This window comes from Natator depressus, chromosome 5, assembly GCF_965152275.1.
Source record: "Natator depressus isolate rNatDep1 chromosome 5, rNatDep2.hap1, whole genome shotgun sequence".
In the NCBI taxonomy this organism is placed as follows: domain Eukaryota; kingdom Metazoa; phylum Chordata; order Testudines; family Cheloniidae; genus Natator; species Natator depressus.
Window position 1 is genome coordinate 128,237,837 of NC_134238.1, and position 16,171 is coordinate 128,254,007.

A 16,171-nucleotide genomic window follows, 5' to 3' on the forward strand; every position below is an offset into this window, starting at 1 on the left:
AGCTAATTCCCTGAGAGACCAGCAGGAGGTGCCACAGGGGAGAGTCCTGCACCGTGACAGGCCCCATAGAAAGGATGGGTGTGGCATCTCCTACAGTTGGGCCCAGGGGAACCTTAGCTTCTTTCCAGCCTCCTACTGTCTGTGTTTCTGTGGATCATTTTCTCTAATACACATTTACCAACCACAGAGATCCTAACTTTCAGCTCTTCCCCATGGGTATCCACCCAGCTGCCTTTCCCATCCACCTGGGACTGGTGCAAGCCCCAGAGGTGCTTCAGAATTTTTGTTTCTCAGATACCACCCAGCCCCTTCCCCATTATATCACCAAAGGAGTTTCTTCTCATTGGCCTTTGGGAGGACCAGGCAGAATAAACTGCAATTTCTGTAACTGTAACTTCACTACCTGAAGGCTGTATCTGGAACTTGTAGTGCAATGTCTCAACACTGAAGAATTCCCTCGCCCCTTCCTTCCCCAGGCCACGGGTAACCTGATACCCTAGTAACCCGCCAAGATCCGCTTTTTTTTTAAAGGTATTTCCAGACAACCTGTCAAAAAACTAGGCATGCAGGTACTTGAGCATGCAAACACCATAACTCAGTTCCCAGTGGGGATCCATTACAGCTGTTATTATTTATGCATTTGTATTACAGTAGCACCTATTGGTTCTAACGGAGATCAGGGCCCTATTGTGCTGTACATAGAGACAGTTCCCTGCTCTACAGAGACTACAATCTTAAATTCAACATTAACCAGTGACCTAAATAATGATTACATGGTTTACTGTGTGCTCATGGCTTTATAAACCCACAGCTGTGGATATATGAAAATTCTCACGATAATCCCCCAAGGCTTGTATGTCCCTCTTTCACATGTTACTCATGCACTAGTTGAAGCTCTTTTTGGAGCCTTACCTTCTTATCCATAGACTCCAAGGCCAGAAGGGACCATTGTGATCATCTAGGGAGTCTGACTCTGCATAACACAAAATAATTCCCACAGCAGATCTTTTAGATCTTGATTTTAAAATGGTCAGTGATGGAGCACAGAATCATAGAATATCAGGGTTGGAAGAGACCTGAGGGGGTCATCTAGTCCAATCCCCTGCTCAAAGCAGGACCAACACCAAATAACTCATCCCAGTCAGGGCTTTGTCAAGCAGGGCCTTAAAAACCTCTAAGGATGGAGATTCCCACCACCTCCCTAGGGAACCTATTCCAGTGCTTCACCACCCTCCTAATGAAATAGTGTTTCCTAATATCCAACCTAGACTGCCCACACTGCAACTTGAGACCATTGCTTCTTGTTCTGTCATCTGCCACCACTGAGAACAGCCTAGCTCCATCCTCTTTGGAACCCCCCTTCAGGTAGTTGAAGGCTGCTATCAAATCCCCCCTCACTCTTCTCTTCAGCAGACTAAATAACCCCAGTTCCCTCAGCCTATCCTCATAAGTCATGTGCTCCAGCCTCTTAATCATTTTCATTGCCCTCCAATTTATCCACATCCCTTCTGTAGTGGGGGGACCAAAACTGGATGGAATACTCCAGGTGTGGCCTCAACAGTGCTGAATAGAGGGAAATAATCACTTCCCTCGATCTGCTGGCAATGCTCCTACTAATACAGTCCAATATGCCATTGACCTTCTTGGCAACAAGGGCACACTGCTGACTCATATCCAGCTTCTCATCCACTGTAATCCCCAGGTCCTTTTCTGCAGAACTGCTGCTTAGCCAGTCGGTCCCCAGCCTGTAGAGGTGCATGGGATTCTTCCTTCCTAAGTGCAGAACTCTGCACTTGTCCTTGTTGAACCTTATCAGATTTCTTTTTGCCCAATCCTCTAATTTGTCTAGGTCACTCTGGACCCTATCCCTACCCTCCATCATATCTACCTCTCCTCCCAGTTTAGTATCATCTGCAAACTTGCTGAGGGTGCAATTAATCCCATCATGATTAATGAAGATGTTGAACAAAACTGGTCCCAGGACTGACCCCTGGGGCACTCTGCTTGATACTGCCTGCCAACTAGACATCGAGCTATTGATCATTACCTGTTGAGCCTGACAATCTGGCCAGCTTTCTATCCACCTTATAGTCCATTCATCCAATCCATACATTTTTAACTTGCTGTCAAGAATACTGTGGGAGACCGTATCAAAAGCTTTGCTAAAGTCATGATATATCACATCCACCGCTTTCCCTATATCCACAGAGCCAGTTATCTCATCATAGAAGGCAATCAGGTTGGTCAGGCATGACTTGCCCTTGGTGAATCCATGTTGACTGTTCCTGATCACTTTCCTCTCCTCCAAGTGCTTCAAAATGGATTCCTTGAGGACCTACTCCATGATTTTGCCGGGGACTGAAGTGAAGCTGAACGGTCTGTAGTTTCCCAGGTTCTCTTTCTTCCCTTTTTTTAAATATTTGCCTTTTTCCAATCGTCCGGGACCTCCCCCAATCGCCATGAATTTTCAAAGATAATGGCCAATGGCTCTGCAATCACATCAGCCAACTCCCTCAGCACCCTCGGATGCATTAGATCGGATCCATGGACTTGTGCGTGTCCAGCTTTTCTAAATAGTCCTGAACCTGTTCTTTCACCACTGAGGGCTGCTCACCTACTCCCCATGCTGTGTTGCCCAGTGCAGCAGTCTGGGAGCTGACCTTGTCTGTGACGACCAAGGCAAAAAAAGCATTGAGTACTTCAGCTTTTTCCACATCATATGTCACTAGGTTGCCTCCCCCATTAAGTAAGGGGCCCACACTTTCCCTGATCACCTTCTTGTTGCTAACATACCTGTAGAAACCCTTCTTGTTACCCTTCACATCCCTTGCTAGCTGCAACTCCAGTTCTTTTTTGGCCTTCCTGATTAAACCCCTGCACACTCGAGCAATATTTTTATAGTCCTCCCTAGTCATCTGTCCAAATTTCCACTTCTTGTAAGCTTCCTTTCTGAGTTTAAGCTCACCGAAGATTTCACTGTTAAGCCAAGTTGGTTGCCTGCCATATTTGCTATTCTTTCTGCACTTCGGGATGGTTTGTTCCTGCACCCTCAATAAGGCTTCTTTAAAATACAGCCAGCTCTCCTGGACTCCTTGCCCCCTCATATTAGCCTCCCAGGGGATCCTGCCCATCAGTTCTTTAAGGGAGTCTAAGTCTGCTTTTCTGAAGTCCGGGATCCATATTTTGCTACTCTCCTTTCTTCCTTTTTTCAGGATCCTGAACTCAACCATCTCATGGTCACTGCTATTAGGTTGCCACCCACTTCTACTTCCCCTACCAATTCTTCACTGTTTGTAAGCAGCAGGTCAAGGATTATTATTAGTGAACATAAATAAATCCTCTGGTGAGACTCCATCACTATTCCCTGTACAACAGTCCCAACAGCAACACATCCCCACCCCACAACTACTAGCCTACAATCATCCCATCACCCCCAAACTATCTCCAAATACCAGTGAAAATCCCCGAATGAGATCAGCCACATAACCCCAAAGAACAGCCACCAGCCCCAAATCAAATGTAAGCAGAGTCAGAATGAGCTCTACCCTGACATCTGGTGGTGAGCCGTGGAAAAGGACTTCAGGGGCTGATCTCGTTTGCATGGGCACTCATGTTTGCATGGGCACACCCACCCTGCCTGGATGATGGACTGCTTGCCCAAATGGTCACTTTGGCTGCTGTAGGATCCCCAGTCTCTCTATTATTGGGGCAGGAGTAATAAAGCGTTGTTATCCTGGTTATCTGAATCAAGGACAGTAGAATTGTACTTGGTATTTTATGACAGAGGGACTTGCCCTCAACTAAGTAACACTCGCTAGGCAAGGGACATGGGTCCCAGTGAATTGAGAGAGGCTGGGGGACAGGTATGTGAGTCCCCTTCTGAGGGTCCCAAACACCACATGGACGCCTCTCCATGGTGTAACAACAGAGCTAACTTTGGCTGCATTAGGAGTCTTGTTACATGCCGCAGAGCTGAAATCACTGATACCTAGGTCTAAGCATTAGACTGACTTTGGGCTAGTGGTGCACCAGCACTGAGGCTCCCCTACTACCAGCTAAAAATCACTGAAAGCTGAAATCACTAAAGAGCTGAAGTTGTTGAGAGCTGTGTTAAGGGGGGGGCTGAAGACAAGTTGGTGAGAGGACAGCAGGATGGCTAGCATGGAGAGCAGAGCGGAGAGGCGCGGCTGGTGGTGAAGACTGCAGCAGAACCCCATGGAGAGGTGTGGCACTAGGCCGTAGACCCGAGCAGCGGAGCATGTAAGATGCCCCCCCATACCTCCCTCCACTTCCACCAAGGCTGGGAGGTAAACTCTGCAGATGAACTTCTGAACCCTGGGGGGCTGCACTGACCAAGGACAGAAACTGTGCGGGGGTGACTATTGGGTTGCTGGACTCAAGACCCTGAGTGGAAAAGGACACTGCCAAACTTACTTGGGTGTGGGTCTTTTGCTCATGGTTGGTGTTATGAATCCTGTTTGTGGTGTTTCCCCAACATAATGCTGCATAGTTTCCCTCCTTTATTAAAAGGCTTTTGCTACACTTGGACTCTGTGCTTGCGAGAGGAGAAGTATCACCTCTTAGAGGCGCCCAGGGGGGTGGTATGTAATTGTCCCGGGTCATTGGGTGGGGGCTCGAGCCGGTTTGTGTTGTTATTGAAACGGAACCCCTAGATACTGAACCCGGTCCTTGTTGCTGCCAACTCTGACGGGCAGGAGGGTTACACAAAATAGCCTAAAATATGCCCCCACCAGGCCAGTGCTGTCACCAAAACACCCTCCCTTCCCCCAGACCTACCCTGACCTTCTCCTCCCTGGCAGACCCCAACGAAGCCTGGCCGGCACCCAGCGGGGGCTGCCAGTGCCTTTGCTGCAGATGTTGGACCAGCGGTGGCTGGATCCTGAGTCCAATCTCGAGTCTTCCCTTCAGCAGTCTTCCCAGCAATGTGCCCCCACCCCCCCCGCTTGGCTCCTTCCCCCCCAAGCTGTCCTTGCCTACCTCTGCCTGCCCCCCATTTTCCCTTCCCAGCCCGGCTTCCCGCAGTCATCCCCAACCCAGTCCCCCACCCCACATGGATGCAAAAAGTTTTGCTCCTGGATACAAAGTTGCAGCGATTGTTGCCGCAGCCGGACTGTCGTCTTCTCCGCCCAGGTTCTGCCCCACCCCTCCTCCTGGCGCAGCTGGGAGGCTGCTGCCCCAACTCACCCTCCAGCCACCCAGGGCCCCCTCATGCTTCCCTGGAGGTGGAGCCTCCCCAAACACAGAGCTGTTTGGGGAGGCTCAGCCTCCCCTGGCCTTTAATACCTGCTGCCCATGTGAACAGTTGTGCATCATGGTACAAGTGCTAATACATACAGCCTGGGGACTTGCACGGTGAACAGCTCACATGAACACCAGGGATTTTTCAGTGGTATGGACTCTCCTGGCACCTGCTGCAAACACCTAGGATAAATGTGATGTGGGAGGCACATTGCTCTTTGCCGCTGTCATTTTAAAGCCCCTCTGTGACCCCAGATCCATTCTCTTCCCTTTGATCTGTCAGAGGGCTGCGTCTGACCCCTACTTCTAGGGGTTGTATTTTGCTTGTTACATCACATGTATGATTCTCTAGAGGCAGCACCCAACACTCAGAAAGTTAGCCCAAGCACACAATAGCTATAAATGCTATTGTTATTGCCCACTGGACCCAGGCCTGATACAAATGAAGGTTACAGACAAGATGATCTGTTGGCCTTTTCCAACTCTAATTTCTATAATTTTATCAAAAAGTGCCTGACTTTCACACTCCTTCCTGAATCCTGGTTCTTCTCACCGATACCTTTCTGGCAGTCAACTAAAAGTCACAGAATGTCCTTGCAGCGTTTAACCAGACAGACCACGTCAGAATCCATATCTTCTTATGTCACAATTTTCAACAAGAAGTCTAAGCAACTCCCCTGATACACCCAAGAACTAGCTCAGCAAAGGAGAGTCAAAACTGACCAGAAATGGTGCCTTTATAATAACCCTTTGCCCCGACGTCTAATGTGTTGTCCAGAACTACCTATCCACATGTTTGCAGTCCCTGTATCCTCAGCAGTATAGTATCTGATTGATTTTTTTTTTCACTTTCCACCATCCCAATTGATCATTTAATTTACCTTAATGTTATCAACATTTGCCCTGTTAAAATTTGTGATCTCATTTTGCCCTTTTTAAAACTAATAGCAACAGCCACGGATCGTATGACATGTGGATCCCAATCTTTCAAACCTTAATGGGGTATCCAAATCCCAACATTGGATGCTCACATCAGACTAGGCATCTGAATGTCCAGTTTGTGCACCTATGTGCCAACCTAAGCATCCAACTGTTGGAATGAGATGCCCAAAGTATCCATGTGTGAAAACTCGCCTAGATTTCCCATTTATTTTCTGTTCACTTAGGCACATAGGACATAGGCCAGGAAGGGACTTCCTGGGTCGTTAAGTCCAGACCAATGGTACTGCAGGCAACCCTATCATATAATCCTGTTCATAAATTTATCAAGCTCTGTCTTAAAACTAATTAGGTTGTTTGCCCCCACTCATCCTATTTGAAGGCTGTTACTTGATCTTTATTGTTTTCAGTCTCAACATTGGCACTTAGAAATTCTTCAGGCATCAAATAGTCCTCAACCAGCAAATCAAACAACTGAAAGTTATAGAGTTTCTATCTGAAACTCTGTGCCAGTTGCTTAAATTACACTAATCACACAGTTGCTTTAACTCTCACTGGAGCCAGGTGCTACTTACGTTTACAGGATGCAGTAATGGATTGGATACTAGTTATAATTGTCATGATGTCTATGAACCAATAAAATTGACTAAACAAAACACTAAGTTCTTTGGGAGTTAGGGAGAAGGTGGTTAAATAATGGTTAAACGTATAGCTCTTTGGTTCAGTTTGTATATGATATGTCATTCCAGTGAACAATGTCCCCCCAGGACAAGCACATTATAAAAGGATGATGAATTTAAATCCCAGGCATTGTAATTACTTTGGAAATCTGTTGACTGTTTGTTTTTTGCACCTCTGTTTGATCTTGCTGAGAAAGGGACCCCATGGCTAGAGGATAGTGCCAATCACTCTAATGCCTTCTAAGAGTGAGACATAATAGTCCCTCAGGGCTGCTACACTGCGCACTGAGGCCTGGCTCAGTTCTCTGCAGCGGAGTAAGAGGTTGTTCTAACAGACAGCTGGCATAAGTGCAGGACGGAAAAGGAAGATCACATGATTGTGTTTGCCGGCTTGTAGTCAAATGCTGGAAAACAGGTAGGCATGTGGTCCAGAATCTCCATTCCTCAGAAGCCCCTTTGGGGTGATTTGAGTATCAGAGCAGGGAAACAAAAACTTCATGAAGAGCCACGCTGGCCTTATTCAGGCCTGGAGGGTAAGAACCCCATTACTCTCCTGATCAAATGGTGACTCCAACCACAGAGAGGGGGGAGCGAGGTCTGCTTGCCTGGTATTCCCCCCTGCCACCAAACAACTCAACATGTAATGTAATGGTCTGTTTTACCTGTTTCAGCCACACATTTGTTGTCATCAGCTGATTCTTTTCATCCTAGGGAGACAAGAAAATTGAAATTAAAAATATCCAAATAAATGGTTCCCATACTGATGTCTGACTGAATGGATTTCAGTTCCTTTAGAAATCTGAGGATCGGCCTATAGCATTAGGGTCCGATTTTCCAAAGATCTCAGCACCAAGGTCACATCAGGAGCCCCTGGATTCTGAGCACTTTTAAAAACGTCAGTTGGGGTTTTCAAAACGCTCCCAGGAATCAGATGCCCAACTCATTGATTTTCAATGGGATTGCAGCCCGAGCACTTAGCGCCCAGTCCTGCCGCCTGTTAGCCCACACAACTCCCACTGAAGTCAATGAAAGCACTGCCTGGAGGCTCCTAGTAACACATGAATGCAACTCTGGGAAAGAATTTTCTTCTACAGAAATTGAAGCAAAATGTGCATGAACACCAGCTTTAGAAAGCAAAGGGTTTTGTGGACTGTGCTGCTTACTTTGAAATAGAGGGAGAGGAAAAAAATAGCCACAGTCTGAACTACCTTTATTTTAGACTCTAGTACAAGCAAGTGGGCCTAGGCCAGTGGAGTTAAGTACTAGTGCAGCGCTCCGTGCTGAGAGGGAATAAATCAGAGAACTCCCTTGCACAACTGCACCTTACCATAGGAGCATGGGGATGTAGGTGGAGAATGAGGGTGTCTGAGAAGATGTGGGCATAAATGTGATCCAGTGGGCTCATTTCTTGGACTTTCCAGCAGCTACTATGCAGAAGTAATTCTGGGACCATGTTCCCATGCATGTTGAGGTTCTCCAGCATGCTGCAAACTCACTCGTGCATTACAGTGTTTTATGGATGGGCAGAAAAATAATTTTTAGGGTGAAAAAAAAGTTTCTGCTTCACGTCTGGCTTCTTATTTTGGTTGCCAGCTGTGTCCAGACATGAGTTGTGCCCAACATTTATATTACAAACATTTGAGGGTTGCTGGTGGTGATATTTCATTAAACTGGTTGAAGAAAAGGGGGGATTTTTTTTAATTCACTTTCCCCTTTTTTTAGAGTTTCAAAATGTTGAAATTTTGAAAATTGAAAAACATCAGCCAGCAGGAGAGTTGGAAAATGGGCAGGAGGAAATTGGGAAAAGTTTGATGAAATTTTTCCTAATTTCTTTTTAATTTCAAAATTTAGACGTTAGAAATTTCATTTAAATTCAAAAAATGTCAACCAGCATTAAGATTCACTTCATAACATGAAGAGCAACCTCATTTGTAAGCTCTATTCCATTCTCCTCCCCTTGGGTGTCTTTCTATTAGATGGTAAACTCATCAGAGCAGGGACTATCTATTACTCTCTGCTTGTGAAGTGCCTAGCACACTTTATTACCATTTATTATTTGTACAACCCATAGTATCTAAGAGCCCCAATCACGGACTAGAGCCTCATTACACTAAGCAATATACAAGCACAGAATAAAAAAATGTTCCCTTGCCCCAAGGAGTTTACAATCTGTGCACAACACAATAGATACAGACAGACCAAAGGGGGAATACAAAGAAACAGTGAGACAATATTGGAGGAGGGTCTTTTATGCTTGTTACAGAGTAGCAAGATGCAACACCATCCTAGGAGCAGAAATTGGGTAGACCGGGATCGCAGGGGGTAAGTTGTCATATCTCTATCCAACAATTGACATGCAACTGTCTGACAACTCCATTATGCATCCCGTATCATAAGATGAAAGGTTAATGGACTAAGCTCTTCCAGATCCTAGTCCCCTAAAATTTGCCATGAAAAATGATACAAACATTAAAAAATTGTTTACCACAACATGAGTTTGCAGGTGTAGGTTTTCTCTTTGTTAAAGGTCCTACAGCTTACTTACCACATCCACAAGCTGAGATATCTTTAAGCCAAAAAGGACTTTTATTGTATCGTTGGAGTATTCAACAGGTCGGACCCATTTCTGGTACCCATGAAATAAGTGTCTCAGGAGGGCATCTTCGTTTTCAGCAATCAAACTGAGCCCAGCAACAGCTAAAAGGAGACAAAGAGAATGTGGGTGTATGTGAAAGTGCAACGCAAGGTGTCCTGTGAGTTGAAAAGAGTAAGAGGAAAGATAACCATCATCAATGAAAACAGGAAAATCTGCCTCAGGCAAAACCTTGTCAGATAGGGATTAAATTTACAGTCTCTCAATAGAGCCAAGGAAGGAGAGAAGTACAATTAGTCAGCTCAAATGGGGATTTTGTTATATTTAGTCTGTCATTGGGTTATCCTGATTTGATTAGGTGTTTATTGTTTATTAGTATATTTTTAAAAGATCATCAAGGGTGCCAGAACATCAGATGGGCCTCTCATTGTAAAGCAGTGAAAATCCAAATCAATATGTTGCCTCGGGAAGAAATCACACTTTTTTGTAATACATGACTTGGGGGCTCCCTGGTCACCTTGTACTCCAGGTAGACTGATCTACCTCATAGAGGCGTTTGATCAGCTATAAGTAGGACATGCTGTTTACAGAGCCTCAGTCTCATTTTGCTCACATGGACCTTTTGAAACTGAGTGCATACATGGAGTAATTTATTTTTGACAGGCCGTGTGTGCAACAAATTTCTTCTGTGCATATTGTTGTGCTTCTGTGCAAATTTTTGTGTGCGTGGTGTTTCACCATGTGCGCAGGGTTTAGGATCTGTGTGCATGCGCACACGCCCACAGCTTAGAGAGAACGGTGATTGCATGGTTGTGTTTTGTGATGAATCTGCTATGCAGGAAGCTACCATTTCCATCTCCTCCTCCCCACCGGGTTCTGATCCCCAGTGTGGACATACTTCTCCTGGCCAGGGGGCAGAAACTCTATGAAGGACCCTGACCCAGGAAGTAACCATGCTCTGGGGGAAGGTTAGATCCATCCATTCTACACGGCGCTTGGAAGTTTGGGCTCTCCACTACTTCGCATCCCTCTGCCAGCTGTGTCTCCAGCCCTTTGAGCTGCCATCTGCCTTCCAGCCCCAGGCCACCCCGTTTCTCCAGGAGAAGTTGGTAGTCACACAGACAGCACTTGAAGGAGAGACTGGTGTTTCCTTTTCCTCTTGAAGACCCATGTGGTAAAATCCCACCCTGAACTCATGTTGCACCAGCCCTCTGGCTGGTGTTGCTGGATCTCCCCGCCCATACCTGTCCAGGTCTGTGGGCTGCAGAGAGGAGCAGGGCTTTGCTTTGCCTGCTCCCTTCCTGCTTTGGGGGCCCACAAGGCATTGGGAAGGAGCAGTCACTGGGAGACCCTGAGTACAGGTGTAATGCAGCACCCGGAACTGAACCGGGGCAGGGGTGGCAGGTTTGTAGAAATTTTGGTGGTGTCCAGAACCCGCCCCTGCCCAAACTCTGCCCCCCCAACTCCTCTCCCCACCTGCCCAAGGCTCTGGGAGGGAGTTTGGGTGGGGGATGAGGTCTGGGGTGCAGGCCCTAGGCTGGGGCAGGGGATTGGGGTTTGGGGATGGGAGGGGGTGCGAAGGGAGTGGGTGCAGGGTGAGGGCTGTGGGGTATGGCTGCAGATGAGAGGTTTGGGGGATGGGAGGGGCTCAGGGCAAGAGTATGGGTGTAGGAGGGGAGGGCTCTGTCCGGGGCTGGGAATGAGGGGTTTGGCGTGTGGGAGGGGCTCAGGGTGAGAGTAGGAGTGTGGGGGGGGTGAGGGCTCTGTCTGGGGCTGGGGGGTTTCGGGGGTTAGGCTCAGGGCTGAGGCAGAGGGTTGGAGTGCCGGGGGATGAGGGCTCTGGCTGGGGCTGGAGATGAGGGGTTTGTGGTGTTGGAGCGGGCTCAGGGCTGAGGCAGAGGGTTGGAGTGCAGGGGGATGAGGGCTCTGGCTGGGGCTGGAGATGAGGGGTTTGTGGTGTGGGAGGGGCTCAGAGTGAGAGTAGGAGTGTGGGGGGATGAGGGGTCTGTCTGGGGCTGGGGGGTTTCGGGGGTTAGAGAGGCTCAGGGCTGGGGCAGAGGGTTGGGGTGTGGGGGGATGAGGGCTCTGGCTGGGACTGGGGATAAGGTGTTCGTGGTGTTGGAGGGGGCTCAGGGCTGGGGCAGAGGGTTGGGTGTGGGGGGATGAGGGCTCTGGTTGGGACTGGGGATAAGGTGTTCGGGGTGCTGGAGGGGCTCAGGGCTGGGGTTGAGGGTGCGGTGGGGGGTGAAAGCTCTGGCTGGGGGTGTGGGCTGTGGGGTGGGGTGGGGTGGGGCTGGGGGTGAGTTTGGGGTGCAGACAGGCTGCTCCAGGACAGGGAACAGAGAGGAGGACTCCCCCCAGCCCTTTCCCTGGCAGCAGCAGCGAGCTCTGGGGGAGGAGCCCCCCTTTCCTGCCCCCCCAGAAGCACACTCACCCCCACCACTGTCACTGCATGTGATCCTAGGGCCCCTCTCAGGCCCAGGAATCTCCCTCGCCTCCCCCGTGGTGGGTGCTGGGGGGAGCTGCGTGCGCCTCCTCCCCTGCTGTCGCCCCTGCCTGTAGCCTCACTGGGGGCGAGGGACGGGGCTGCCCCTTGCCCAGCATGGGGCAGGAGCGGTGACTGCAGGCGGGGGGGCCCCGTGCTGGAGGAGGGTCCCGCCGGAAAAGGGAAGGTGTGAGGGGGAAGGGCAGGCTCAGTCAGTCTGCCCTGGCAGGGGAGCTGGGGGCGCTAGGACCCTGCAGTTGCTGCAGGGAGGCAGCATGGAGCTGCGGGGCGGGGCAGGGCAGGGCAGGGACGCTCTGCTCCAGGGCCCGGGGAGGCAGCAGGTGGGGTCGGGTGGAGCCGGGCCCCTGGGCTCTGAATATTGCCGGTGCTAAGGCGCCAGGTGGAGGCAGAACTCGCCGCCCCTGCCTGGAGCCTGTAGATCTACTGCCTGAGCTAAAAGCTGGAGCTGGAGCTCTGCTCGCCCGGCGAGCAGCGGGCTCCTCCCGAGCGCCCCGCTGGGTGGCTGGGCGGGGCTGCCTTGCTGTAGCGCCTGGCCTCCTATAAGGTGCACGAGACTAGGGGAGGAGGCGCCACCCTGAGAACTCGTGCTGCAGCCAGGCCCATCTGGGCTGTGATTGTCAGGAAATACTCACTAGACATCAGAGACATTTCAGCAGGGCAATGTCCGTGCCCCCGCGGCTGATACAGAAAAGGGAGTCCTTTCATGGCGGCTAGACAATGGTCAATGGATTAAAGGTGCTGATTACGCAACACCTTCCACTGAAGCAGACGGTGTGGCAGTCTCCTGAGTTTGACCTGTCAGCATTCGTTAGGTAGCATCTAAACAAAGGGAGAGGGAGCGGATTCCCTTCCATCCCGGAGCCTGGCAGTGCATTCAGAGTGCAATCTGGAGGCGGAAGATAGTAACGCCCTGCAGCAAACACATATGAATAGACTGGAATCTCTGCTTATACATGTGTGTGAGGCCAATGGACAGGGTGTGCTGGGAATAAGGCTAGGGTGAGGGCAAGTAAGGCCTAGGAACCAGCTGCAGCAGAAACATGCTCCGGGATCTGAGCTTTCACATAAACAAATCCATTTTCTAACCCCTGTGGTTACTCCCAGCCTGGAACTGGACATATACCCATGTAACACTCATCCTACATCTACAACTTCAGAGCCTGTGAGGATGGGAAATGCCCCATTCATCTCAGGTAGGTTCTTGACTCTGGAGCCTAACAATAACACTGCAACATGGTAACGCTGTTGACTGTTTCACTGCTGATTCTGAGCAGAAACTTCCCAGCTCCTGTGCCTGTCCTTCATTGTTGGATATAGATATGGAGCTGGAGCGGAGAAGCTGGTTCAGGAGACAGAGCACAGTTGAACGGGGGGGGGGAGGGCGATGGGGACGACGATACATGGACCAGGTGGCTTTTGGCCACTTTTCCACCTTCTCTGCACTGAGACAAAGGAGCCAGTTTGGCACACGTGCGTGCGCGCGCGCGCGCGCGCACACACACACACACACACAATTTAGAGCAGCCTCTGGGCTGCTCTAAGTTTTGCCAGTTTGTAACAGCCCATAGGGGCTGTTACACCAGCTAGGACGTTCTGGAACACACCAGTCTCTCTCTCCCCATACTGCTCTCTCCGTCCAGATCACTGCACTCCCTGCTGCCCCTGGCATAACCCCCCTCCCTGTTGAGGGGGAGAAAGTGGTATTTAGCTGGTGTAGCTGTCTCTGTGCTACCAGGGCATTTCACCATGCTCATCCCCAGCTGGCTGGCCCCACCACCACACGCTGGAGTAAGGACTAGACTCTACCTCTACAATGTCAAGCCCTCTCCTCCAAATGCCTGCTCACTCCCTTTCCCATGCCCGCTGCCAAAAGCCTCATTGAATCTGAGTGCCCCAAACCCAAACTGCCTCCCACTGTTCCCAGGGACCAGAGTCTCTAGCTGCCCAGCCCTCCAGCTTTCCCCTGACAAATGCTGCAGTGGTGAATTGCCAGCAAAATCTCCCAGCAGAGGGACAACCTGGGGGAGGCCGTAAACCAGAAAACATCCCAAACCTGGGAAGTGTGTTAGATTTAACTGGAAAATAATGAACAACATCCCTTATCCCTTTCCTGATTTAATGTAATACAACCCGCCCCTGAAGCTGGCTCAGAAATGTCCCTATGCCACAGAATCAGTAGAGAAGAGGAAGCAGTTTTCATAGAACCTATGTCACAGAGTACATAGGCCCTGACTCCGATCTGGGAGGCATAATGGAAACTTGGTGGGATGATTCTTACAGCTGGATTATGTTGAGCCTTGAAGAGCATGATCAATAGAGGAGATGCAGAAAGGAAAGAAGTGGGGTCCCCAGAAACAGAGCCACGAAAGATCTATCGGGCCAAATTCAGCTGTGGTGTAAATGGTGACATCAGTTATCCACTGGGAATAAATTGGTCCCCAAATGCAGGAGAGTGGGGCAAGGAAGAGGCAATGCTATGGCCCTGCCCCCTCCATAGGCATGGGGTGAGCAGTCTGCATCCCATAAAATCACAGGCATGCTCCTCCTGGTGCAAGGGCTACTCTCTACACAATGTCTCCAGGTATTGCGGGGCCCCCCTCCTCCAGGCTGTGCCTAACAGGCATCCCTAAAGCCCTAAAGAAGGAAAAAGGCTGTTTAGGGAACTAAGAGAAATGGGGTAAAACTGAGTACAGAAAACATGTAGGCTGAATAGCTGGGAAAAAGTCCTTCCAGTGAGGTCTGTTCTGCCGTGATCTCATCTCCCCAAAGAAATGTGAGAAGACTTTAGGCTAGAATCTTTTACAACAAGACTAGATGAAGCAGTGGGGAATACACTGAAAGAAGCAACGTTGCCCTTGAAGAAAGATGAACAAGATTATCAGAAGCTGTAGGTCAGACCCATCTCCAATGTCATTGATTCGTGTGTGTGTGTGTGTGTAAGTTTCAGTGCTCATCACCACATTTATTGTGTGTATGATGAATTCATCACGCTTGCCATACCACTTAATATCTCCCCTCGTTAACTTTTCCTCGTTTATAGTGGTTTGTGGTTTCTGATCCTACTGGCAAAAGAGTTGATAAATGAATAGAAAAAGCTCTGGCATTGATGGTGGAGGGAGCTTTCTACACATGATGTTCACTGGAAGAAATACACAAACAGTACCTTTTGCCTTTCGTCTTTTCACTTGATCGGCTAGGTGTTCATCTCAATGCTGGGGATTGTCTCTTCTTTAGCATCATTCTCTCTCTCTCTCTCTCTCCCTCACACACTCATAAAAACACTACTTTTCTTCTCAACTGTCAAATATTTTGTGGGACTGGGCACTAAATCCAAGATGCACCTTTCTGAGTAGAAAGTGGCTCTGCTATTTTAGTTACTCTTCATTTCTCCTCTGCTCCAGTAATATCTACCAGTAACTTCATTGCCTCATGTCTAAAAGGCTTTTAAATGTAGGAACAAATATAACCATGTTTTACAAGTCAGAGTTGTTTTAAAAGGAAGTAGAATAAATATTAGAACAACGAATGCTAATGCCTAACTTCAGCAAGCAGACACCGACCTGTGTTACAGACAGAGATCTGCATTTCTGACGTTGACCGTGGGAAAGGAAGAAATCGCACTTACCTGAGTTGCTAACGCAGAGAATGAGGGGCACCATAGTAAGGTCTAGCAGCAGCAGCATGGCAGCTTTTGTTTTCACAAGCGAACAGATTCCAGCCTAGAACTGAGTTAACACGAACTAGCTAGAAAGCATGAAGGATAAGAGTGTCTGCAAAGAAGGATAGTGCATTCCAAGCCTAATCTTGCATCACTAGGAAGCTTTTTAAAGTATGCTTCATTGATTTTCAGTCAGCTGTCACAGCCTGTAAGTCTGAAAAATATCTCTGGGTCCTAAACTCCGAGACATTTACTCTTTATATTATAACCAGTGCTAGCCTGCTATAAATCAGCATGAAGTCAGAAAAAATGTAAGTGGTAGACAGCCAAGACAGACCATAATACAAATATTCCACAAATATATCTTTTACCACTAAATCATAAACATCAGGGATGGAAAAGGTCGCACTTTCCCCGTGCAGGAAGGGTTGAAAGAAAGGGCATGTTTAATCGAGAGAAAAGAAGGCTGTGGCTGGACATGCTAACTGTCTCTTAATTCATAATAAATTGTTAGGAAGAGGACAGTGATCAATTGT

At 48.7% G+C, this 16,171-nt stretch overlaps 1 protein-coding gene across 1 annotated transcript in view; it reads right to left on the minus strand.

Moving 5' to 3' along the window:
• CHRNB3 (cholinergic receptor nicotinic beta 3 subunit) overlaps window positions 1-15,787 on the minus strand; it is a 39,064-nt gene extending 23,277 nt beyond the window's left edge. The window contains exons 1-3 of the mRNA XM_074953633.1: window positions 15,603-15,787; window positions 9,424-9,575; window positions 7,541-7,585 (exon numbers count right to left, since the gene is read on the minus strand). Of these exons, the coding sequence (XP_074809734.1) occupies window positions 7,541-7,585; window positions 9,424-9,575; window positions 15,603-15,660 (255 nt within the window). The 5' untranslated portion in view covers window positions 15,661-15,787. The remainder of the gene's footprint in view (window positions 1-7,540; window positions 7,586-9,423; window positions 9,576-15,602) is intronic.
• Between the last annotated feature and the right edge of the window lie 384 nt (window positions 15,788-16,171).